The sequence below is a fragment of the Pelecanus crispus genome, chromosome 3, assembly GCF_030463565.1.
Source record: "Pelecanus crispus isolate bPelCri1 chromosome 3, bPelCri1.pri, whole genome shotgun sequence".
Taxonomy (NCBI): domain Eukaryota; kingdom Metazoa; phylum Chordata; class Aves; order Pelecaniformes; family Pelecanidae; genus Pelecanus; species Pelecanus crispus.
In genome coordinates, this window is record NC_134645.1 from 124,442,562 (window position 1) to 124,470,506 (window position 27,945).

The 27,945-nt window shown below is 36.6% G+C and overlaps 1 protein-coding gene across 2 annotated transcripts in view; it reads right to left on the reverse strand.

Moving 5' to 3' along the window:
• Positions 1–27,945, reverse strand: part of ATAD2B (ATPase family AAA domain containing 2B) — a 78,441-nt gene that overhangs the window by 43,339 nt on the left and 7,157 nt on the right. For both annotated transcript variants that reach the window (XM_075708132.1, XM_075708131.1), the window contains exons 2-15: positions 19,750–19,904; positions 17,277–17,323; positions 16,079–16,232; positions 13,770–13,872; positions 13,121–13,229; positions 11,682–11,798; positions 10,173–10,248; positions 8,448–8,546; positions 7,154–7,265; positions 6,274–6,389; positions 5,312–5,486; positions 4,474–4,562; positions 3,299–3,458; positions 2,057–2,147 (exon numbers count right to left, since the gene is read on the reverse strand). In XM_075708132.1, coding sequence (XP_075564247.1) covers positions 2,057–2,147; positions 3,299–3,458; positions 4,474–4,562; positions 5,312–5,486; positions 6,274–6,389; positions 7,154–7,265; positions 8,448–8,546; positions 10,173–10,248; positions 11,682–11,798; positions 13,121–13,229; positions 13,770–13,872; positions 16,079–16,232; positions 17,277–17,323; positions 19,750–19,904 — 1,603 coding nt within the window. The remainder of the gene's footprint in view (positions 1–2,056; positions 2,148–3,298; positions 3,459–4,473; positions 4,563–5,311; positions 5,487–6,273; positions 6,390–7,153; positions 7,266–8,447; positions 8,547–10,172; positions 10,249–11,681; positions 11,799–13,120; positions 13,230–13,769; positions 13,873–16,078; positions 16,233–17,276; positions 17,324–19,749; positions 19,905–27,945) is intronic.

Below are 27,945 nucleotides of genomic sequence, written 5' to 3' on the forward strand. Positions count from 1 at the left end.
CTGGGACAAAAATCAACCCTCAGGAAATAACCTATTTTTTGCAAGTCCTGGGGCTTTTCCCTTCTAATTCCATTACAATTACACCCCTGGATCTTAAAAAGTTCTGAGTTGCACATACACCTGCTTCCCCAAAGTAATTTACTTTGGTAGTACTTCAGCAGTTTTCTTCATTAGGATCCATACGCTTGTAGTTAAGTGTTGCCAAGTTTGCCGAACTGGAGAGAGGTATAAACCATGCTGTGCGAAAAGCCTATCGAGTCTAGGCAGCTTTTATTTGGGGAAGAGGGGCCGTTGGGGTTTGGGTTGGGTTTTTGAGTTTTGGGGGGGGGGGGGGGGGGGGGTGGTGGGTTGGTTGGTTTGGGTTTTGGTTTTTTTTTTTTTGGTGGGGGTGGGTGGGTGGGTGTTTTTAAAGAAAACCTGCACACAAGAGGAAATAGCAGACCAGTATATACTGTATCAATGTGACAAGTGTGCCAGTGAGTCTGACTTGCAATGGCCACAAGGAATCTGGAAAGTCTGTTTCAATAATTAGTTGCTGCAGATTTCACTTATAGAAATGATGAGGCAATCTCAAGATGAAGAAGATAAACCAGTCTTACTTCAGCTGTTTTAAAAAGTCCTTGTAATAGTCAAAAGGTTTTAATCTTGCATGTACTGCATTTAAATTCCAAGATACAGAATGGAGACAATCAAGTGCACAGTAGCTGGACAGTAGGAAAGCCAAAGAAAACAGAAAAGTGTATTTCTTTTTGTTAGCTGACTTTTCCACAGAACTGACAGGCTTTACTGAGCACAAGGAACATCTTCCAATCAAACCTACAAACAGCTTTGCCTATGGTCTGAAATTTTAAAATACATAATTGTGTTCTCAACGCAAAAATATGGTGAATTTTCAAAGAAACAACTGGGTTTTATCCCATCTTATTCCCCTCTCTCCCACTAAGCAGCACCACGTCTTTGCACAAATCAAGCAGAATTTACATGAAATGGGTTTGGCACATGCTGTCTTATACCCGGCAAAGCTTAAACTGGAGTTTGCTGGATAGTTATGTTTTCTCCTCACCAGAAGATGTTGAGGTCTTTGTGCATCAAAAGCGGAGGGATGCTGCTTCGATGATAGATGTCCCTGTGGATGAAGAGGATAATTCGGATGTACTGTAGCTGACTGAATGGACTGATGTTCAATTTAAAGTTCTTATTTCTCTGATGATGGATTCCAATGCACAGATATTTGAGACTGTCCTTTTTCTGAAAACTTCAGTGCTTGTCCAAGCAGATGAGTGACAGAGGATGTATCTTTGCATGACAAATTGTTGAGAAGAGATTGTGGTGTGTGTTTTAGGGTCATTTCCTCTGTTAAATTCACTACATAAACATTTGGGTTTATTTCTGATTAGCTTTTAAGCAGCAGGTTTATCTTGAACAACCATCCTCCATTCAGTACAGCAGGTCTTTGGGTGCTCCAAAGGTATATTTAATGTACTCATGGTGTGGTGCTTTTTTCCCCCCCTGCCTGTATCTACACTTTGGGGTTGTTCTGTGCTAGCAATCTGGAAAAAAAATTCATCTTTAGAAAGGCTGGTTAGTTTGTTGAATTTCTGTCAGAGGAGAGCATGCCAGTCAGTAAAAATGAAAAAGAAAAAAAAAAACATTAAAAAAACCCCCAAGTACTGATTTTCTTTCCCCTCCATAAGCAGTCAGAGAAAAAACCCAAGTCTCCCTATCTCTTCTGTAATATACTATTTTAATGGGAAGTCTACCTAAAGATTCCAATTCCCACTTCATTTTGCTTCTCTTTGAGGATGCATCCTATATAAGGACAGTGATGTTACAGAAAGGAAACATGACTGTATTTTCAAACAACTATTAGCTACTTATTTCATGTTTTAGTAAGACAGAAGCATATTTTGTTATTACAAAAAAAGAATGTTGTTGAAAGTACAGAAGTTTAGAAAGGTAAAAATAATAAAACTTCCTGACACATTTAACATACTTTCAAAGTTTTACAAAGAAGAGAAAGCATCTATAGTAAAAGTACTAACATCATAACACTCACCAACACATTTTTCCGCTAGTTCTCCTAAGAAAGGATCTGACAATTTGGGGTTCCAATCCCTGGTATGAATTTGTAAAATGTGCTTTCGTGCCTGATTTAAAAAAAGAGTAAAAAAAAAGATCAAAATTACCAAGCCAAATCCATGCCATAATATTTTAGACAAAAATATTATTTATTCATGTAGATATAGTTATTTTACCTGGTTTTGACATGTCACTGAGATGCATAAAATAGAACTTAGCACTCAAAAGTGTCTCAAAAGCAAAGGTTTTCCCTTCTTTAATTTCACATATAAGCAGTAATTTTTTCAGTATACCAGTTACACATTTTAACTGCTGTTTAATCAACAACATTATTATACATAAACAGATGAAAACTCATGTTCTATTAGGAATTATCATAATTTTATAATTTCATTTTTAATTGCACCTATGATTAACAGCTTCTACTGTCAAATGCCTCACCAATTAATTTATTGCTGAGTAGCGTAGTACATACATAGAATAGAATCACAGGATCATTTGGTTGGAAAAGGCCTTTAAGATCATCGAGTCCAACCGTTAACCTAACACTGCCAAGTCCACCACTAAACCATGTCCCTAAGCCCCACACCTACAAGTCTTTTAAATACCTCCAGGGATGGGGACTCAACCACTTCCCTGGGCAGCCTGGTCCAATGAATACATATAAACATGAATATACATGAATTCCAAAACTACTTCATTTTGAAATTCTATAGAATACAAATACACCTATCAATATGCAAAGTAAATTTAATTTTAAGTATAAATTCCATGAAATACTATGGCTGAGTTTATAGAAGTCGAGAAGAAGGAACTGAAATGTTCCTGTTGCCAATATAGTAACATCTGGCTTTGCATGTACAATTTTTATGTGCTTAGCAGTCTACATGATAATAAAGCTATTTTCTCTCACCATAACTTCCAAAACCCCAATAGTTAGGGCTCATTATAGAAATTCATACAAACCCACAGTTTTTAGATAAGCTATACAGTTTAATGCGAACAATTTACCTCTCTGTTTAGTTTTAGCTATATTCTGAAGATTTGAAGTTAATACAATTTTGTGTACGCAATGAGTTTTTACTAAAAATGTCTTCCTAAAATTAAACATTCTTACAAGTAAGAATGAATATTTTTATTTCATAGGCTTGGTTGTCAGGCATTCAAATGTGTAATATACTAGAAATATTTATTAATAAATCTCCTTTGTAAGTTTTACCTTTTGATCAGGCAAGTTGAAAAGAAATTCCCTGTCAAAGCGACCAGGTCTCCTGAGTGCAGGATCTATAGAATCCAGTCTGTTTGTAGCACCGATTACAACTATTTCACCTCTATTATCCAGTCCATCCATGAGGGCAAGAAGAGTAGACACTATAGAGCTAAAAGAGAGTTTTCGAAAAAAGAATGTATAGGGAACACTGCAAGATTTTTTACTTTTTCAGCTGCAACATTCATAATTTCAAAGAGAAAAAGCTAAGTTAAAAAAACCAGTTGCATAACTGTTTCAAGTCTCAAAGCAAGAAGGAACCTTTTGATATAACCTGTGTTATACTTAGTATTATGACTCCAGTAAGGATTACATCAAATTCAAACTTCCTCCTTTAAAACTTTTGGGGAATATTAGCTCAGGAAGCCATTTATTGCGGGTCTGAAAAGTTGTCTTGCATTAACAGTGTATGCATCATCCTGTTTAGAGCAACTGTAGCACCAGGCAGAAGAAAGGTGTGTCAAGACAAAGGCACATGTTCCCATAACCTCCAAATCTGCTGGCCCCAAAATTTCCCTCTTGTCCCCCTCAGCTGAGTAGAGGGAGACATACACATAAATGGCACCACCTACAAAATGAAAGATACAAGTGCATTGCCATAAAAAGTGCAGTAAAACTGAGACTGAAGGCAGCCAGGAAAAATTTCAGCCAGCAGTAAACTGTTGTAAAAAAAACGTTTTAAAAAAATGACACAGGAACAACTCAAGGTAAGTTTGCACGTCACTCCATCCAGAATCAAAAAGGCAGGGGTGTCCAGTTCATTCATAGAACATTACAATTCATTTTAGAATATTTTTTTTTTTAAAACTGTTTATTCTGGCTGGCTGGTAACTGACAATCCGTTTACAGTACAAAACCAGCAACCAAAGGGAAGGCTGTGGAAATCTTGAAGTTAATAACATGCTGCCTGAAGGGTAATCTCCACTACAGCTAGATTCCCAGCAAAGTACAGTCTGTCTGAAGAACTGAGAAGACACCAAAAAAACTCAACAATCTGTCTTTTCTAGTGTAAGTGGGCTTAAGCAAAAGTAAAAACCTTCCTTGGGAACTGAGTAAAATTACACTTAAGAGTTTACCAAGGTAATGTAGTGTATACCAAGATAATGGTAGCATATAAGAAGTATTACCTGTGAATCTGATCTTGTCTACTAGAACGAACTGGAGCCAAGCCATCTATTTCATCAAAAAAGATTATAGAGGGTCTCATCAAGTATGCCTAGTATGCAAAAAAAACAATTGAATTCACTGTTAAATCATAATTTATCCATCAACACAGAAAACTGTTTTTACTACAAAGCATTAACGTGCTAAACTAACACATATATTGAGACACCTTTGTTAAAAAGTGTACGGACTGAAAATAAAACTGAATTTTCAACTACAGTAGTATTTCAAAGCAGAATAGACTGCATTCTCCTTTGAATAAGCAAGATGGCACCAGTGTATCAGTTTTACTATGGGCTGGAGAGATTCAAGACAAACTGAGATACACCTTATCTGCTCACAACCTGTTCGTTTAGACATCTGTGTCTGAAAAGAGCTTTTGTTTGAGCAACTACATTTCACTGCTTTATGTGACGCTCTCTTCTGTCCATCATTTTCCAAGCCAAATAAGGATAATACAATATACACACAGCAGATGCAATCCTGAATCCTTCTCTACATAGCATTTATCTTGAACATGCCAGCCAAATTCAAACTCACTTATTTAAATATTTTTGTCAATTTTTACTCAAACTACTTTGTCTGCTTCATTAATGGACACGTTGACAGACTTCTTCCTCTCAGTTTTCAGAGCAAGAAAAACTGTTCTCAGCATTCCTATGTAATCTGAACAAATCCTGCCCGATCTATGGAAACTTACAGGTATTTAGTTTCAATTGCAAATAATTTTGGCTGCCTAGAATGCAAAAAACCCCAACATACAGACAAATTATATGAAAAATATAATTATTTTCTTCTAACCTGATCAAAAAGGAGTCGAAGCTGACGTTCAGATTCACCAACCCACTTACTGAGACAGTCTGCTCCTTTCCTCATAAAGAAAGCCACCTTTTTGTCTCCTTGACTGCATTCATTAGCTAGAGCTCTAGCTACCAAGGTTTTACCTGTTCCAGGAGGACCATAGAATAAACAGCCCCTGAAGATAAATGGATCAACACAGTCACAAACTTATTTTATGTCTCCTGAAAAACTCCAAGTCAAATTTTATAAAGAAGACAGGGAGCCTGGAGAAGAAAGACTTAAGTTCTAGTATTATTATTTAGTGCATTCAACATGACTTCATAAAATCTAGGTTTGTTTTATGCTTTCAGATCAGTAAATCTTTGCTTTGTAGAGAACATTAATCAAAGGCATATTAAGCTCCCAAAGGATTGTTTTACACTAGTTAAATACCTCCTCAAATATTAAATCTTAGGTAATATTTGAATCAGTTTTTATTACTTCTTTGGAGAGACATACTTCCTTTAAATGACAAAAATATCCCAAAATTTTCAATTTACTTAGATTATGTGTATCCATTTAAATCACACCCCAAGATGCCTGATTAATAACTATTAAAACCATAACATAACATTATTGAGATTACTTCTATAAAAGAAACATCAGCATTTAGCTTGATTTAGAAAAATATTTGACAACATAATGGAAAAAAAAGCAAGGTACTACTAAACAGAACACTTGAGAATTCTTTCTTTCATCAAATCACAAAGTTTACCTTCCTACCACAAGAAAAATAAACTAGATTTTTGTAACTCTTTATTCTGCTTATTACATTCTGATAGACAAGTGGGGTAGCAAACATGGAAGTCTATTTGAACTGTAAACACTTCAGGGAAAGAATCAATCTCCTATGTGTTTTCAAGTGAAGCATTCTTTAGGGCTTAATAAAATAAAAATACAACAATAAGAGTAAATACACCTACCTTGGTGGCTGAATTTTGAATTTTTCAAATATTTCTGGATAGAGAAGAGGAAATACTACCATTTCCTTCAGTGCAAGGATATGATGGCTCAATCCCCCTATACTATCAAAACGCACCTTAGAAAAAAACCAAAGCATACAAAGCATATATTGTAACAGCTTTCCACAAAAGTACCTTTACTTATAAAACAACATATTTGAAACAAATTACAAACAACATTGCATTGATCAACAGGAGTTCCCCAAATTCTAGAAGTGTAAAAAAACTTGAGAAAAGTCAACTCCTGGTTGCCCACATGAGGTTTATCGGGTTCGCAAGTTAACTGTGCCAGGGATGCCTAGACATATACAGAGATCCAGCCTATGTCCGAGAGCATTTTTAAGCTCAGGCACAGCATAACATGAATATAGTCAACACAATTCTAGACAATGGTTCAGCCCTAGTAATAATTCAGCAGCTTCTGCACAACACACACCATAAGCTAACATGCATCATTATTTCTGAATAGGCATGGGACCCACATGGCTAGCACCAAGTTAACCAACCTGGGTGGTCAGCACTTCTGTTTTCTGCACTGCTCAGCATATCCCCGTTGCTACTATTACAAGTAATCACAAACTGACTGTAAACAAAGAAATATAATTGGGCAATTGATATTTTGACTTATTTACGATATGTATGCAGCCTGTTGATTACCTACAAGCCAAAAGGAAGTGCTTTGTAGCCTAAAGGAATAAACAGACAACAGCTTTGGAAAAAAAAACCAAATAAGATAAGTGAGCTTATTATGAGTTTACTTCAACTCTAGGGAGAGGCTGTGGGTGAATTCTGCTTATGCATAATTGAGGGAAGGAACATAAAAAGTTTTAACAAAACCTACCGATTTATCAACAATCATAGGGTCAACATCAGCCAAACTTGCCCCAACTTTCACACGTTCTCGCAGGATCCCACTAGCTAAGTCTTCTGCTCTAAAGTTTAAAGGCAGGCACCTGTTCAACGACAACAAAAAAAAACCACCAAATAACTATTGTTCCATTTTGATTGTTTTGCTGGAATGGGAAGAACCACAAGATTAAATGCCTTCTACTACCTAAAGGGATGACCTTCCTGGATTGATAAGGTAATCAAAACTACCTTTTTTATTGTGGTAATTATTCTTGTATATCTGGAAGTTCCTTAAATATAGTTTTATGCCTCCATACAGGTATTTCAATCTGGAGAACTAGGCTGGACAGACTATTTTGATTAAACATGGAAGAAACAACATTGACCAAAAGAACAGGACACTCTCCACTGGCAGTGATAACTGCATTAAGTTCAGTATGGTAAGAAAACGATTAACAGTACAAGGAAAACAAATTTTAAAAAATATAGCTCATTAGAGTCCAAAGAAAGGAAATAATAATATTTCTTGCAGATCGGGCGTAACTCACATCCACCTGTTCCAGCTTCTTAGTGTATACAAAGAAGCTTTAAACCCCTACACAGATATTATGTCAGGTCAAATACAGAGTTAAAGGGAGGAACAAAGGTACCACTAACATAGAGGTTACAATTGGAACTACACTTTTGGTAGTTGTACATCTTTGGAATTCCTCAGGTTGGAAAAAGGAATGGTGTGGCAGACAGGAAGAGATGGAAAAAGAAAGATGAGGAAACACTTTTTTGTCTGTTCAGTTTTCCAACTAACGTATCTGTGGCAGTAAGTAAATTTATTGATACACTTTATAGATCTTCCACTTTTAGATACCTGGTGAAAAAATGGAAGGTCAAAAAAAAAATGTGTTGGGTGTGTAGAATGCACATATTATTACACAACAGGAAGAGAGAAGAATAAGAGCTGGTACTGGGAGTACAAATGAACTAACTGGGACCAAGTAAAATGGAGAATAAAAATTCATTTTAACCAACAGAAGTTGTCTGTCTTATAACCTAACCGAATCAAACAGATATTCTTATCTTTCCATCTTTTCATGACTATTGTTAATCATCTACTCGTAAGACTTCAATAGCTATGTTAATACATAACCAGCCATCTTCTTACACTGTGTCTGCAGGTAATCACAGGCAGAATCAAAAAAGTCTGCAGAATTGATAGAACATTAGTTCTGCTTGTTTTCTGCTGAATAATAAAAATCAAACCCTCCTAGACACCATAGATGTTTTGATACCTATTTCTTGCTCTGGCCATGCTTTTAGATTTTCTTCTCTCAAAACGTTCTTCATCTGAAGAGGTTGTATCACTGCTGTGAATGGCATGCTTCTTTCTCCTATTGAAGTGGCAAAATAAACATAAAACTCAGTCCTTTTTGCAGTAGAACAGCATGTTTTGATTCTTTTATAAAAAGAAAGTGCAGCACTGTTCAAGTTTAAGATGCATGCAAATTTTAGTTTTAATAAGTAAGTATCAAAATAATCTGGGAGGGGAACAACATCTTTTATTGTCACAGGGATATCTGATTTCAACATGAACATTACTAAAACAGCGGATGCCCATAAGATACGTGGTCCTGTCCGTGTTACCTCAGCAAGCGTGATTCAGTACTCAATCGCTAAGCTGCTGAAGTTCATCAGACAGCAACTGCACTTAGGAAAGCTTCCAACCACTTTAGCCACCTCCAACATAACACAATAATCAAGATCTCCTTACTCAGTTTCATGCTTCCCTTTCAATATTCTTTGAAAAAATTCCGTACTTCCTAAAGCATATGGTCGCTTTTTATGAGGTCGTTAATTCTGAACAGCAGAACCGTTTCACAAAATACCTGTACTGTAATTTAACTTTGATCTGAATCTAAGTAAAATTACTATTCAAAGTCTGCATGAACCATTTCTTATTTTAGTATAACGGTATTTCAGAAAACTGAGTATTTCAGAAATATTAGGGAATGTACATTACATCTTCTGTACAAAAAGGTGTTCAGTTTGACACCAGTTTGAAAAAAGTCAGCACTTCTTTTGCATGAAAAAGTTGGCTACTAGTAAAAATGACAAGGGATAAAATGAGAGTGGACCAATGAGCATGCTAAAACTGAAGGGATAATACCTTTCACACCGTTATATCTTACTAGCAAGTACAAGTCCTGAGATTACCCAACAAAATGTCATATACACTTTAAGAAAAAAAAAAATTATCTTCAAAATTAAATGTTTTCATTTATATTACAAAGAAACTTGTAGAATCCTAAGATTCTGCTATTATTTTATTTACTTTTCATATTTTCACTATGCCATTAATTGAGCAATAAGACAAGAGTTTCAGCTGAGACTAGCCTTCATTTACTTGGATTCTGTTCATGGACAAATTTATCTTTTTGAAGTTTTGAGTAAGTTTCTTTTTCAAAAAATGTATTAAGCTCTAATCTCATCTATTTTGCTAGATAAAGCCTATTGACAGTTTCCAAGACAACTTGGTGTATTCCAGACTTCTTTGACACAAAAGGTTAGAGTCAAAAATGATGCTTGGTAAATATTTTATTAAGTTGTTCCTATTACTTGGATGAAATTTGATCTGGAAGAAACCAAAAAACATACCTTGATTTGTTTATTTTTGTAGAATAGAGAGGGGACATTTGTTAAACTGCTGCTTTGGATTTAAACACTAAAAATACACCCTTGCTAAAAAAAGCTACAGTGTGCAATGCACAACTCTCTTTCCAGTATTTGCAGCACACCTGTTTCCATTCCATTTATCACAAAGCTTCTACTGCTATTATGAAGTGCTATGAAATTCATTTTTGTATGCTCATCAGGATCTGAACCTAAGATACAATTCAAGACCCACACAAATGCGTGAATGAACTGTACAACTCATTCAAGAATGTTTTGAAAATCAGAGCTAACAAAAAAGCACTGAGGGAAAGCAAACAAGCACGTACCAAAAGACTGACATTTACCTGATATGGCTTCTTCTTGCAGGAGATCTGTGAATATCGAACAGTGTATTTTCCCTCTTTTTTTGATGAGCTGGCACTGAGTAAGAGAAGTTAAGGTTTGTAACATCAATTACAAAACAGTAATAAACTAATCTAAATGCAGTGCAAAAGTGCTAGATTATTGCTTCACCAATAATGTTATCACTGGTTTCTCCAAAAGCTCAAATTAAGAAAAGAACTTGGGGGGGGGTAAATCAAACCTCTTATGCTTTATTTCACTATCACCATACTTGGCTTGATACAGTCATGGGAATACCACCCTCAGGCTCCTCAAATCATCACAGCTATGGCTATCATGGCACAGAATGTAATTCATCCAGGGCACGAGCATTTTTAGTTTATTTGCAGGACATGAAACTCCATACAAAAACCTCTGCACAGCTGATAATATGGGATATCTTGAAATTTCTCTTAACAAGTAAACCACAGCATTTCTCTATCACAGTCTTAATTTCCAAGTTGCCTTCAGATATAGCACACTGCACACACCATTGTAATCTAAATCAAATATGCACAGAACACCTTATTTCAAACAGAAGTATTAAAAGGTTCAAAATCAAAAGACGCTACGCTGAAACCTGTATAGATCACTGAAGGCATGTCCTATGAGGTGTGAGGTGTGGCTAAGGACACCGGGGTTTGTCTCGTTTGGAGAACAGGAGGCTGAGGGGCGACCTCATTGCTCTCTACAGCCCCCTGAGCAGGGGAAGTGGAGAGGGAGGTGCTGATCTCTTCTCCCTGGGATCGTGACAGGAAGCATGGGAATAGCTCAAAGCTGTGTCAGGGGAGGTTTAGACTGGGCATTAGGAAGCATTTCTTTACCAAGTGGGTGGGCAAACACTGGACCAGGCTTTCTAGAGAGGCGGTCGATGCCCCATGCCTGACAGTGTTGAAGAGGCATTTGGACAATGTCCTTAATAACATGCTTTAACTTTTGGTCAGCCCTGAAGCGGTCAGGCAGTTGGACTAGATGATCGTTGTAGGACCCTTCCAACTGAACTATTCTGTTCTAAATTTCTCACCTAGGCAAAACGTGGTAACCACTGCTCTGCAATTTATCTACAGTTATGAATTAGGCTTACCACTCAAGAAGAGAATCAGGCATAACAGTAACTATTTTTTCTATGTAATTATCTAATTTGATTGATCTCCGAATGCAACTTCTGCCAACTATTTCTTGACCTAAACCCCATTCACCTCCAACCCTGAGCCCAGCACATGGCAGTACCTGCAACGTTTAATGAGGCAGCACGCGCTAGCAATGCCACCACCACTGACAAACTGATAGATTGCGTCTCAGTAGTTGTATTCACACGGTGAATAAAACCAGAGGTAAGATCAAAGTCACTAATGCTGCATGGGAACTCTGTCAGAGGTGAGGAGCGGTCATCCAACCTTTCCCTCCCCACACCCATGGCATTCTTGGAGATCAGCAGAGCGGAACTGCATGAGCCCTGCCTAGTTCCTCACCTATTGGAGGGGCCTGGTATCTCTCAACAGTTTTTCTCTGTCTGAGATTATATGGCCGATCATTTTCTTCTCCCTCAGCCTCTTCTACTTCTATATCTCCATCTTCTTCCTGAGACTCTGTTGGGGGGGAAAACATTTTCAGAACACTTCTACTTGATGTCAGGGCTATCTTCATCCTAAAAGTTAACATTCTAATGGTCACTGAGAATTATTCCCCTCCTATTAACTAACACTAACTGGCAAATCACTGGAAATTTGAAGACCAAGATAAATCTACAGCACATTGTCAAACTTCCTTCTAGCTTCCCACAGAAGGTTCTGGAAAAGCAACAGAAAGAAAAATAAATGTAGTCAAATTAATTTTAGTTGTAAAGTACTTCAAATATCACTTCTACCCACTATCCTTTTCCTTCAATAATTATTCTTCAAATTAAGAATAATGCCTTTCTTCTCACTCTCTTCCCACAGGAGCCTAAGAAAATCAAGTATTTGACAGAGCATGAAAGTAAGTACAGCTTTACAATTCACAATATAATTTTTACACAAAGCAAATAAACACACTGTATAAAGGTACGACCTAGGTCCATCTATTACCAGGATCAGTATTTCCATCCATGGATCTCAAAATTAAGACTGCATTCTTATTAATTAGGACAGACCATACCTCCTACAGCAGTTTCAGTTCAAAATTGAGACACACTACGCTGAACCCTGTATGGATCCCTGAAGTTTGAGTCTGATTTCTTAAGGAAGCCAAGCATGCTGTTGATCATGCCATCAAAGTTAGCCACAGTCCCTTCTTTCTCAATACTTTCTGAACCCACTGGTTACTTCCATTCAAATTTTTAAAGGAAGGCAGAATTTCAGATACAGTTGTATGTCTACAAGCCTTCTAAAATTCAGAGGATGGATAGAAAACAGAAACTTTAATTAATACCTTCCCCAAAGGAAGGATGCAGAACTGACTATTACACATTCTTTTTGGTAACTGCCACACAGCATATGAGAAATAGCGAGTCAGTTAGAACATGCATAGTTGTAGACTACACGCACCACATCCTGGCTTCCATCAGACGATTGTTACAGGGAATATAAGGAAACCTCCACTTACTTAGTGTTACAGAAAACAGGAGTAAGGGAATGCAGTATATAAACATTTAGAAACCAGGGTTTGTTCTGCTACTTTCAGATAAACCTGCTTTTGTTTAAAGAAAACTATTTGTAGAGGTCCCTAAAACTTCTCCTCCTTCTAAAGAGGAGGAATCCTTCAGTGTGTACTTATTTGCAATAGTCTTGTTAATTGCTCTGTTTAACAACTCCAAATCCAGATCCAAAACCAAATTACTTTCTGTAGTGCAATATATTACTATCTTATGTTGAGGAGAGCTTTGTTTTATAAGTATTTCAGACAAACCCTTACAATTCTTTACAACGCATACCTTCTTCTTCCCCTTCTGTGGATACTTCATGGTGGTTCTGAATCCCATAGCTATTTCTCCTCAGTGATTTCCTTCTTCTTTTCACTCGAGAATACATATCCATGTTTTCCTGGAATAAAATTCACGTACACTCCTATCAGTACTGTCCCACATCACTCACAGTGTTAGCCCACAGTTCAGTAAGTAATATTCCACATAATCTTCAGCCCCCAAGTCTTTTTCTAACACAGCCCTCCACAGGTAGACTACAAAAGCAATCTCATTTAATAGGTGGTAAAGTAAGTCTCTCAGTACCTAGTCCATCTAATACATAGTTAACATCAGTATCAAGCTGGTTTAGAGAACAAAGCAGATGACAGTCCCTGGTCCTGTTTTCAGACTACCATTGTGTGCTTCAAACCAAAGGAGAACCACCACAGTACCTCATGAGAGCGTGGAAGTCAATTCATCAATAAAGAAAACACGATTTTGTATATATCTGTGAATCTTGTTCTGAATTTGAGTTTATCAATTTTTTTTTAATGTTATCCACTGAAGATGACCTGAATCCTTTTGAGAGACCTACAGACTAATGTATGGAGATTGCAAAAACAACCACGCTCCCCCTTCATATTACTTTTATTTAAGATCTGAGACACTCTGCACTTACAAATTCGGTGTCTGTCCACATTCGTAGCCGTTCCACTTCCCCAGACCGCCTATTTCTCCTGATGTTAATATTATCCATTTCCTGGAGGACAGCTTCAGCAGTACTAAAATACATGCAACAGTTAACACAAAAAAATTCAGTCTTAAAATAGTAGACATGCAGAACTTTTTGCACAGCATCCAACAACCTAACATATCTAATTCTATGGTCTGTTACAGCTATTCCAAGGTCTACAAGTCAACTAAATATACAAATGAATTAAAATCTGAAAATTTTAGGACAGCTTCTTGAATCTATCAATTAACTACAAAACCAACCATAATAAAGAAAACTGAAAAATGAACCCACAGAATATAAACTAAAGAGTATGCAAAAGAAGAAATGCTGATGCTATTAAAATTTGGGGTTCAAATCGGGCTGTAACATTTAAAAAAAATTTTTTTGCTCAGTGTAAATTGTAGCATATAAATTTGTAACTGCTTAGATGTTAGATTAGTTGTCACATAAGATTAAGTTTGCAGAATAAGAAAGTAAAGCTTTTTACCTACATAATTATAATATTGGGAAAGCAATTAATGCCTCTACCCCATGAGCTTTACAGCTTCTTACCCTGGCCTCAGAAAGACACTAATACATAAAGGATTTTTTTTTTTTTTTAAATGTTAAATCAGTAACACCTAGAATTTCATCATTCATTATTTGAGCTCACTACCATTTCTCATCTACTATTTAATTAGTTTATATTTTCATTATCTGAAGCATTTGTAAACAGCTGTCAAAACAATAGTGGTGTATAAATAATAACCTTGGCCAAGATGCTTCATTGCTAAGGAAGAAAACAACAGAGTATTCGCCAGGCCAAGTCAATTATTTGGCCACCTGTCCTGAACACCTAGCTACTGCTCTCTATGGCAATTATGACAGATTTCCACTGGAATTTTACTGTAATTGTATAATAATTGTAAGAAGGCAGAAACTTTCACTTTGTTTCTTTCAAGCTGTTTAAAAGTAAATCTAAAGGGTGAAATCCTGCCTAGAAAGAAGTCAATGGAAGTTCTGGTCACAGAAGTCAGTAAAGTCAAGATTTCGTTATGAGCGTGCCTCTCAATTTTAAACAATTCTTCTAAAATATCTGTGATGTGTGACATAACCACTTCAAGTAAAATCATGCTATAGGTCGCTATCAAAGAAAATAGGGTTGGAAGGGACCTGGAAAATTCCACCTGCTCTGCCAGGCAAGAACAAAGTACACAATACCTAAATCATTCGTGGCACATTTGTCTAACCTGTTCTTAAAAACCTCCAATGATTATGGGACACACTGTTATCAGTATAAGTTCATATATAGACTTCAGTACCATGATCTTATCAAATTACAATCTTCATGGTAGACTTTTTCCTATTGTTGATGAGGAGAGGGAGATTCGACTGCAACTAGAAAAATAAATGTAACTCAATATAAATTTGTAAACCAATACCAAGTAGTTACTGAGTAAATTGAAAAAGAAAATTAAACTAATAAAAGATTCAACAGAATACATTTAACAATGAAGATCATACTTGGCAATTAAATGTTTATGTTTAAATCATTTTCCAAGCACTAGAGCAAGCAGTCTCTCACAGATGCATCTGTTTAAGACCCAATTTACAAGTGGGAAAATTGAGATATATTAAGTGACCTGCCCAGGGCCACACAGAAATAATATTTCAAGAAAAGTATTTCTGGCTCCCATTCCTATGCTCAGACCAGACCGTGCCTCCCTCTCTGACCTACTTTGTCTGCACAGTAAATGTCAAAAAGTAACACCCACCCTATGTGAATTACTAACAAATGGTAAAAAAAAAAAACCCAAAAAAAAAGAAAGCTACAAACTTTTGATATTTTATGATCAAAATCATACAAGCAAAATCTATAAGGCTTCCAAGCATTACTGCTAATCACCGATTTACACCACACTTAGGGTATCACTACATAAACAGGTTACTAAGAAACAAACTAGGGTGTGGATTTACAGCATGTCAGCCGCTCTGCAATAACTGCCAACATACACAGTTTTATCCAGGTGTAAACGCAAAGTAGCTTACTCCTCAATGAAAGTCTAGTAAGCTGCTTTGCATCTGGAGCGTGGATAACACAGGCAGTTACAGCACAGGACCCAGCCTGTAACCCAAACCACAATCTAGCTTGTCTCGACGCCAATACATTCCCACAGTAGAACACATAGATGGCACTGGAAGACAGGGTTTTCTAACTTTTTAAAAAAGTCATTAAGATGCTTTGTGAATACAACTCAAGTATCCCCACATACCTGTTTACTAGCTGATCAAACAATAAACTCTGATTCAAAGTTTCAAATCTGTTTTTCCTGGACCGACAACTTTTTCTGACTTCTATATCTCCGTTTATGCAAGCATGGTCCCCATCTCCCTTTTTTTCCCCTCGAAGGGGATGGCTTTTGAGAGCTAAGAGAAATTTGTATTACTACTTCAAAATGCAGGAAACAACATTTTCACAAACAAGAATTAGTAAGAGAATACTTAGCAAGGACAATAAACCAAAAGTTATGGAGCACAGTATGAGCACCCTTATATTCACCAAAGAAATGTATTTTTAAAATTCCTACCAAAGTTGTTTTACAAGCTATTTCTTCAGACTCAAGCTTCTTTCCTTATAAGATAATCTTATTTAACGATGACAATTTGGCATTCAAATATCCATTCAATATTTTTAAATTAACATCAATACTAAAATGCACACTTGGCCCACAGTTTCAATTCTTAGTCTTTCAAATACGGTATCAAAAGGTCAGATACAACACATTGATTTCACAAGCAAATCTATATCAGCTACTCTGTACAGTGCCAGACAAAAAGGGATCCCACTTCTGATTGTTCCTTAGGCACCAAAATAAATAAAAAATACCAAAAATACTTGATGGATTAACACATACATAGAGTCAACACAGAACTAAATGACACAGAATTGATGAAAAAGGGACACAAAAGACAAAGTGCTTTTCGCTGAGATATGCAACGAGATGGCAAGTTTGTAAGGTACAAGCATATAGGAAAACTGTTCAAGGTAGCAGGAACTGCAGACAAGGCAGGTCTCTATAAAGCAATAGTAGAGTTAAGCAATGTTAAGAACCACAGAAGGCCAAATTTTAAATGAGCAAAGAGAGTAAGTAAATTAAAGAGACCAGCTGGGAGAGGAAGGCCAAAATTAGTTCGTAACAGTAAATTTGGGAATTAAGGAAAGCATCAAGATCATGGCCAAGAGGTCTGAATTGAGAAGAGAAATGGAATTTCATCTAAGAATGTTCCCCATGTCCACAGAGAGCATCCAAGATGTTGACAGAAGAAAACTGAGCCAAAACAGTAACTCTTCTGGTCAAAATGGTCAGAGTAATCAGTAAAGTTATTAAAAATACATGCGACTGAAAATCATTGACATAAAATTGTTAAATGTAAAAGTAGATACAAAAGGGTCCACTGTAATACACTTACATAAGCTACGTCCATTTGGTAGTGTAGCACCAGGCTGAGAAGTTAACCTAGGAAACAATTATATTAGACACACAAATAATGTTAACACTCCATAGCCAAGCAAAAGTTACACAGTAAAAATAGAACTTCAAATGTAGAATGTTACATGATACACTATGACTTCAAACCTTTGTGACACGTAGCCTCTGAAGAGTTCGCTTCATGCCCAGCATTGGACTGAGGACAAAACTGCCAAATACCAATTATGTGAATCCCCCCAATTATCTAAACATCTCTTTTATTAATCCCTCCAATGTTCCCTCATGCCATGTCCTGCTATTAACTCTCCCCTTAAGTTTCAGAACAGGATCTTTATATTGCTCTTCAAAGGCAATTATCATTCTAACACTTAGATAAACTAGTGGAAGTACAAAAAGCCGTTTTGTACTCAGAGAAAAAGAATAAATTTAACAAAATTACCAACTTAAGTGAATGGGATTAATTTATGCTGGGTGTACTTAAAAATCAGTAAAAAATATTTTCATGTTCTCTACCAATCTGGTATTTTGAATCTCTTTTTAAATCAACTTTTAGGAAAATTAAGGCCTGCTACATCATAGTCTAATACAAAAACATATTCCAGAGTCCTCTGCACTTTTACTGCATAAGCAATTGTTCCTTCATTCCTTATCTTTGAAAAACATTCTTATCTATCAGACATGATTTTACCAGAAGATAATTTAGAGTAGAATACAAATGAATAAAAACTCTACAACCACTTGCAGGCTGTTAAAAGTAATTTGTCAACATAGCTATGCAAAAAACCAAAATGTATCAGGCAAAAGTAAAAAAAAAACCCAACAAACTCTATTTTACCCTCAGAAACACTAAGTACTTTACAGACAAGTGAGCGGTACATACTGCACACCAGTACCGGATAGGGAGGTGTTCTGCCTATCTCCTTGTTCTCAAACTAGAAAGCTAAAATGAATTTGATGGGAAAGAGAAAAAGGAGTGGAAATCTTAATAATACCCAATGCAATCTGAGCTTGAACGTGACCAAGAGGTCAACAGACCACAGAGAGTTCAACTCAGAGGCACTGAAGATGTGGGCTTTGCTATTATTTTCCTAAGAAATGTGTTACAAATCCTTCCAAAACAAAGGTAACCTAAGGATTTTTGCAAGGGTTGGGTAGCAACACAGAAAACCACGTTTTCAGAAGTCATGTCCACATCCAAGTTTCCAATAACATTTTTCTGGTCAGATACTTCAACTACTTTAGAAACCACAAATGAAGTAGTGAAATTTGATTACATTAAAGGTTTAGCAACAAAAGTTTTGGAAAAAGTCTTAGCAACTCAAGATCACTATTAGGCCCAGTGCTTTGGATTTTGGCACAAAACAACAAAAAAAGGTCAAATGCAAAGACACGTCGCAGTGGGTTCTACATGAGTAACAACATGAGTTTCAGTATCCTGGCCAAATTTCATTTGACAGCAATTCAAATTCTCCCAGACGCATTAAATACTCTTTTCATCTCTTAGCATTTCTGATAGGTACAGTACAAGTCAACACTTTTATAAGTGAAAAAAGAAACAGAAGGTGCATGAGTTTCAATACATTCCCAGATGACCATGGCACATAATATGTTGTATTTAATTTATTCCGTTTTAAAAGCGAAAAACAAAAAAAAAAAGATATCTCTCTTAAGATTTACATAGTTTTTAAACATACTTCATCCTAGCAGATGACAGTACAGTAGTGAATTACAGTCATTCTTACATACAAAACATTGCAAGAACGATTTTGATTTGTACGTAAATATGAAATACGCATCTACAAAAGAATCGGTATTAACTGAAAGTTCATTGCCCAGGAACATACTGCCTACACTGTCCCATAATTACTTGTAATCATCTGAAGAACCTTATGAACACAAGAATGCTTTGTAAAATATTATTAATCAGAGTTATAAAATGAAACAAATTACTTCTCTTTCGAGTTATAAAAATGTGGCAGGATTGAGGCTATATTTAATAAAATACAGTAATTTACTTGAGTGCTTATAACCAAACAGGGAAGAGAGGCTGAAAACAATGGAAAGAAAGAAACCTGACCATTATCCATGCCCTAAAGATAAGGATAATACTGATTTCCTAATTAAAATGCCATGTTTTCTTATAGCTTGAGTACATAAAAAACACCAATTAAGTCACTAAATTTGGATGTATCAAGAATCTAGAATTCAGACTGCATCTCAAATAAAATTACTTCCCATTTTTGCACAAATTTGCATAGAAAGGAAACACAGAGATGAGAGGATTGATGTAACCCACGTTCCTGGAGTCTTAAACTAAAGAAAGTTGTATGAAAATAATACGCTTCAAAAATAGTCTTGAGCACGAGCTGCAGCTCACTGCAGAAATAGCATAAGCGGGTTAACAATACAGGAAAAACTGGTAAGACTTCATTTTTCTCTTGGCACCAAGTTACCTGGACTGTCCAGTTGAGATGCTCCATTCCTCTCGCTGCCCAGTACTGCGTGATTTTGATTTGTCTTTGCACACAGGATCAGCATGTTTTGAGGTACGTTTGGCGGGAGGAGATATGTGGCTATCACTCAAACTAGCATCACTGCCTTCATCTTTCTGAAAAGAAAAAAAGCATCAGACCATACTTAATTGGCTCACTTGTATGTAACCTTACAGAAAAAGAAGAAAGTTACTTTAGTAAAAGGGAAGTCTCTATCAAACTCTTAGTAACCAGACTGTGTGAAATATTAAAAATGTTTATTCTGAAAACATGGAAACTACAATTTAATTTTTAATATTAAACTTTCCTATAATATTTTACATTTATTTCTGAACAAGCATTCTGTTTCTCTAACCCACTGTATTTTGTATATCATACATGACGCTGCTACTCTCACCCTATTTGCAAAAGAATAGTGCAAATAAAGAGAAAAAAGGACTGAGGAAAATAAAGATGCTTAGAAACACAGCATGAATTTATTCTACTGACATTATCTTTGTCTTTAAAATGCTTAAACAGTCACATTATGCTCTTCCTTCTTGTAAGACTTTTGCAAACCTTGTTCTCTTCTTTAAACTGTCAAACACACAGGAGAAACTGAAAGTGTACTTTTACAGCACTTTTTGTCCAATGTGTTCACTAACAGCATTATACACACTAACATGAGTCTTAACACCTTTAAGAAGCACCTAAACACTGCAGGGCGAGGGGAGCGGGGGGGTGGGGGTGGTTCTGTTGTGCTTATCAGAGGTAATGCAGGCAGAAACTCAAAGATAGTAGCAAGGGATTACTTCAGAGCCGTACAAAACAAATGGACAGACAGCAAATTTTGGAGGATCTGCTTCTGTAACGGTGAACTACAAAAAGAAAAAAAAAAACCAACAAGATTCTAGAAACAACAAATTCTAGCTCATGGAAACAGTCTTGATTTAAAAACTAAATATCCTCTCTTGCAACAACAGAGTAACCAATTTCCGAATATTAAGATCCAGGGATTGTCAGTAATCACTTCAACTAAGAACAAAAGATAATTTTAGTTATATGCAAGGAGACGATCGCGGAAGTCCTGTTTGTTCATCAGGCTTATTAACAACAACAATCTGATTTGCATTCCAGATAATTCAACATCATGATGTCTCATGTACTCAAGAAAATGTAAAAAAAAAAAAGAAAGTCTTTTTCTTCAGAGAGGAAGGTAGACTATCATAGCATGGTATTTAGAAAGTGGCAAAGCCTAAGAAACCCGAATGTAAGGGTGCTGCTCCACAAGACAGCTCAGCACCACCAAACCCAGGGGCTGGCCCACGCGCTCCCTTGCCTGGCTACACAGCACCACTCAATCTCCTTTGATCTTCTTCTGAGGCTTCTCTGACCCACCCATAAACCACATCAGCTCAGTAAAGCTTCAGAAGTTCACTTTCCTTCTGTTAGATTAGCTTTCTACCTGGTTAGTGAGCTGGTTCATTTCAGTGAGGGATCAGACAAGTACAGAAGATACTGCAAGAAAACAACATGAGGTGAGGATGGGACCACTGCCTGCAGGCACAGAAAGCTGCGAGTCAAACAGGCTGACTATGTCATGCCTTAACATTTATTTTTACATATTATATATCAATATATAAAATACCATATATAAATATGCATTATTTATATGTATTTTAACAAATATTATTACTAATTAATATGGTATTCATTATGATATAGTATTTATTTACTATGTCATACATGATTTTCATTTATACTATAAATACTTGTAAATACTTTTGATAATACTAAAAATTCTAAAAACTAGTATTAAATGCTAGCCAGCCCATGTTCACAACTCATTTTAAAAGTAGTTTTAACTTTGATAATTGTTATCCTGTCAAGGTAAGTCCAGGGAAAGAAAGAGAATATATGAAGATTCAATCTTAGGACTCATTTAACCCTAGTAAAAAACCAAAACAAAACCTACACTTTTTTGTTCATTATTTCACTTCTTCAGGAAGTACATCAATGTAACTCAAAATAATATCTATACTAGAAGATCGTAATTAAATTTGAATTAGATGAAGCAGAATTTGGGACCTAAAACTAAGACTTAGTCAAAGTGGTAGCAGAGGTAACTACCCCCATTCCTAAATACAAAACACCTGCACCTTGCATAGCACTGTAAAATACATGTGCAGCCACCCAGCTGTTTTCCGTAACACTCTGCAACTACAAAATGCCAACTTTTCACAAAATTTTAACAGTGTACATATTCACTTCTGAATACTGTAAGCATTTGTGTATGTACTTTTTGCTATAATCAGACACAAGTTTATTTGTGGACTTTCAGAAATACATCATTGCTAAGTCAATTTTAGTAACTACTTTCTGAAACTACAAGAGCTACCCTGTGCAGGATAGAAGCAGTTTCAAGGTAAGCCACAGAACCAGTTTTAAACCGGCTAGGCAGGGCAGAGAAAATGAAGCTCAGAAAGAGGAACAAGCATGTAACGAAGCTTTACGAGGGCTAACATTAAAGCTATTTTGCAAGCAGTGAAATTAGTAATGTACAGGTTCCTATACTCCAATTCTACCCCTTCCCATGCAAAAATCCTAACTCCTCCTCCTCCCAGGTCTCCTATGACCACCTTTCTCTGCATTTCCTCCAGTTCCCTGCCTCTGGTCCCAAGTCTCAAAATTAGCTAGTATCCCTCACCTGTCCTGTCTATTTATTGATCCTACAGAGATGTAGTTACTTCTGAGCTACATGCATGCCAGGCAGTCAGCTGGCAGGTAAAACAGAGTATTAGTGATTAACATGGAGACAAAATCTGCTACTTCAGGTCTCCCTCTGCTACCGAGTTACTAATATTCACAAAATTTATAAAAGCTGTGTATCTGTGAGATCTCTAATACTGTCAAATGAACAGATCCTGGCCAACAGCTTCAAAAACTGGAAGGGCAGGCTAAGCCTCAGTGTGATCACATCAGTGCAGTTGCCTAAGGAACTAGACTAGCAATGAAGTGGTTTACTTCATAGAAGCAATAATTTCTGCTATTCTTTGTTTAGGATATTATTTTCAGTTAAGCCTCATTTGTCTGCATATTAACTCTACACAGTAACTTAGCAAATACAAAGCAAGCCTAAGTTTTAAGATAGTCAAGCCCAAATACTAACGTAAGTTAGTACACCTGCTGTAGAAGATGCACTGACGTACAAAAAGTTTTACTGTGAAGTAGTGACAAAGCTACCGCAATGAGAAATCGTTGAAATTTTAGATATATTAATAAGAATCCAAGCTCCATTTTCCAGTTACAGACAATCTTAAAAAATTCAGACTCTAGGGAATCAAATCACACCTAGACTGCCATCCAAAACTTTCAGCTACCTACAGTAAAATACAGAGATGGAGCTTTCATTACACTCAAGGGATTAGCCAAACTGGGATATGCTAGAACAAGAAAAGAAATTAATTTCAATCTGAGAAGCCTTTACAGAAAGCAGTCTATCCACCGCTTCCTCCCATTTATAGCAAAAGAGGTCTAACGATTCCACTGCACTCAACTTGCTCCCTCAAGTAACTGGGTCTCAAACCATTTATACCTTCAATGATTAAAAATAGTACTTCAGTTTCACCCCAGAAACTTATTACTTAACAGTACACATCATGAAAATGTTCTGGGACCAGAAAGAGAAATGTATGATACAAGCATCAAACTTTAAAATTAAGAAATTAATAATGCAATTGCAGAAGTAGGAACCAATGCACTGAACGCAAAGCTCCTAATGAAACACTGGCACTGAAGCAAACGCACTCACACACTAAGAGAAGGCAGAGAATACGAATTAATAAAATCTTAATCATGTCAGAAATTGCCTGAAAGCATACCAAAGCCACAAAGAAAAAGCAAGCACAGAAGAATCAAAAAATCAGTTTACATAGTGTCAGGAAGTACAAAGAGGTAAACAAAATTTAGCACAACTGTATCGATCTAACAGAAATGAGAGACCCACCAAACTCCAGCTGCAATCCAGAACAACCAGAACCCAGCACAGCTGCTTAGGGAAGCACTCTCACTAACAACGAGTAAGGAAATAACTGGAGTTAACAGGATACCACCTGTGGTCTAGACTGACAAAACATAGTCTTCGTTATCTTTGGATTCAAGAGTAAAATGGAATGTGACGGCTGAATGAATACCGCAAATCAGCTGTTGAGCTAAGATTCAATGGCAGAGTCTTACAGAGGTAGTGGGACAAACTCTGGTAACATACCTTCACTGAAAGCAGCTGAATGATGGTAGCAAGCAAGCTAGAAACCAAATCTAAAATGAGTAAGTAAATAAAGCAATAAAATAAATATATCTGCATACTTATCTCTATGTTTTCTCTACTTTGTATGAAAAGGAGAACGATGGAAAAAGTTTGTTATAATATTCACTTTCATGAACAAGCTACAAAAACACTGACATACAGTATGACCTGTAGTCTCCTCCATATCCATCCCTAAATTGCAAAATAATAATTTGATACTAACAGAGCTTTATTTATAACATTTAGAGACAAGTCCTTAAGTTCTGAAAGAACGTGAACTAGAAATCAATGAATAAAACCGACGTCTTCCTTCTCAATCAATCTATCCTCTTAGAAAAGAAGTGACTATACTGATACAGTCTTTCAGCATGACGGAAGGACACACATACCAAGGGAGTCCTGACCGACAAGGGCTTGTCTTCAGGTGTATCACAGGGACCAGCTAGCTACAGCATGATAGCTGATCGATTTTCAAGTAAAAATACAAAGACTACTTCCAGCATATTGAAGGGGAGTGGGTAAGGGGTTTTTTTGTTTATTCTGTTTTTTAAACAAGTTGACTCTATCGGTCAAGAGAATGTCTAAAGAACTCCTCACCACACGGCTGGTCTGAACATCCCAAGACAACCATAACCCAGCAGTCTTAGTAACACAGAATGAGTACGAACCATCTCTACCACCATCATCTCCAAATACATGAATGCAAGTTTATCAAGTTTTTGAGTAAGGGATGACATAACATCCAAACCACAACCACACCTTGCAATTTCTGAAAAAGACTCCATCTGGTTTGCCACAGGTTCAGCTGTATTAAAACACAGGTACGCAGACATGAATATTTGAGTTTTCCACCATGGTCAAACTTGCCCTCCTTGCCATACATTTTGTGGGTCACACCCTTCTTCTGACTAACTCTCTGCCACACCCAGAAACCTAGCATGTTTGCTCCTACGACTTCACAAATCAGACATAAGAGTTTTCAACCTAGTCTTTTAAACCCTTTGGCATCTATGTTTTTCTCTTTTCTATGACCTCTTCCCATGTCTAAGACGTGAAATTAAGACACACTGACATTCAATCTTCAACTTGGATCCTATTCCACCACATTTTGTTAAAAGCACAAACTATTTTAATTAGTTTTTCTTTTTGACCCACTGAACAAGCACAAAACACCCTGAAATTTACTTCTCTGTTAATAATATTGAAATAAACATTTTCAAGAAATCCATTTCAGCTATAGGTTTTCAAAAACCTCTACTTCTAACCTGAGTTAATTCTTAGCTTCTGATATTTAAAAGTAACTTTCTCCTCTCCATTTGACACTCTGAAAAGACAACAATGACGTCAGACATCTCTCAATCTTATTTTTACTAACTTTGGAGAAACTGAATCCAGGTCCTCCAGTTACTTCTTACGTAATTTAAAATGTATGTTATGAATAACAACACAACTTCTCAGATGTCCCAGAACATTAATAATCTGGATTAATATTTTAAAAGTATGTGTGAAAAAAATCTGATCTACCTTTTCCCCTACCAGTTCACGCAAAGTTCTTGTGGAAATAGGCTGTCCATTAAAATAAATAAAATACATACTCAGGGACATTTAATAATCATTTTTATCCCATTGGTATAAAAAGATAGAAGTTGTCTTTCCAAAATAAAACTCGTATTCATGAAAAAAATGTGATTGTGTCCCCAGTGCACCAATTACTTAAGCTGATCACTCATCTTTGCTCTCAGGTTAAAAAAAAAAAGCACGTTTCAGTTAACAAATAACTTGCTTTTTCTGCGTTAAACTATAACATCATTTCAAACATACCAAGAAAACACACCAAAAACACTCTATCTGTCTGTCCAGTGATTCTGGATAAGTCACTTGCTCCCTTGTGTATCAGTTTCTGTGAAGGTAAAAAAATATGGATTAAAACATTAACTTCTACAAATTTCTTGCACAAAAGATCTACTTTAAGTTGATGAAAGTTAGGTAAGAGCTAGGTATGCTTCCTAACACATTTTTGGGCTAAGCATACTAAGCAATTGAGAAAAAAAAAAAAAAAAAAAGAGAGAGAGAAAGTCTTCACAATCTCTTTGAGATATTTTTAGTTTTGCTCTGATTTGGTTCCACATTCTAGTAACTAGATCAAACAGATTTTCTACCATGACAGCAATAATGTCATCTGACCAGAATCTAGTAAATCCCTTCAAATCCTACTTCAATTTCTTTTTTTTTTTTATGTTCACCACTTTGCTTTATAGCATCTTCCCCCCCCCGAAAAAGGAGGACTAAAACTGTCCTTATGCCCAGTACAAATTCTCAGTGGCTGAAACGCTCTCATCAGTGTGCTCAAAGTAGGGACACACCTTGCCTTACGCATCCGCACTATGTCCTAATTTCAGGATGACACATTGCACTACCCACTCTCTCCAGCACCAACACATCCTCACAAGCTCCTCTCCTCTCTCCACCCAACCCACATTTTCCTGGCAAATGCCCTCAGCCCCTCTGCTATGGGAGGACTGACTACCTGCTTGGTGGGAAGAGGTAAGACCTGACACACTTGTCTGGGGGAAGAAGGTAACATGACTCAACTCCAGGTCACACCATGTACTGCCGCATGCTAAACGTCTGTCTTTGTGTCCTAAAAATCCAGTGTAAGTATACTGCCTGTGCCTTCAAATGACAAGAAGCTGGGAAAAAATGTATTTGGATTAAAGCAAATTAACGACCTCACTAAGAACTTCAAGTTTCATTAAGGACCTCGTGTGGTGACCTTACTGATAGCTCAAAGAGACAAAGTTGGCTTAAAAGAACCCATCTTCTGGTTGTAGTTCTCTAATTTCCACTTGTTTGCACACAGTCATGTATCAGACATTGGCTCTCCACAGGTGTTAAGGAAAAATAACAAGATTCATGCTTAAGTGCTTGATGATCTTGGAATAAACAACTATTAGTGCTGTATTTCATTGGTGATAATGATAGTAAAGAATGCCTCAATTGCAGGATGATCTAAATTCTTTTAACATTCAGCTTCTGTGGGTTTTTTTTCAGTAAACAATACTTATGTCAATAATAGCCATTAGGAATATAAATACCACCATCATCTAGACTTTTTCAGAAGAAAAAGCTCTTCCCAACTCATCCAGGTAAAAAAAAAAAAATTTTTTTTGCATGAGATCTGCTTCATTTTTTTGACAGATTTCCATTTTATTTCCTGAAACTCTTCAATTCTAGAATTCAGGTTATTTAATAAATGTGAAAGCTTTGGGGAAAAGTTAAAAGTTTACAAGTTAAAAATAGAAACCAATACCTACAACACTGTTTATTGTGTATTTTCACACTTGCAACCATTCCCCCTGTCTATAATAGAAAAAGACGCCTGTTCATATCCAGGTTGAGTGCCTTTCAACGGCTTTTGATCTGACATCCAAAAAACTCTTGCAATCTATGGGCTGCTTGTAGGTTCATGAACGAAAGGGCGAGTGAGCTACAGAGCAGCCTCTGCCAAGCTGTGACACAGCCCGTAAGTAGTGAGCTGAGGTTTGTCCTCCACCTCTCATCACTGCCCCGCTCCAAGCATTTCCACCATGAGTATTCCTCTCCCCTCCTTCGTGCCTTCACTAAAATCAGGGCGGCATTGTGAATTTTCGGCTGATAATCACATCAGAGGGATGGAGGGGAGGCAAGGGGAAGTAGGAGGATGTGGGGAAGAGGGTTAATTCCAGCTGGACCAGTAACCTGATCCTGATCCAGCTGATCAAATGACCAGGCAAGCATTAATACTGGCAAGTCTATTCATTTTCACAACTGCAGAGTTAACAGCTTACAGCGCATGTGAAATCACACACCTTCAGAAGAGCACGTCTACTGAG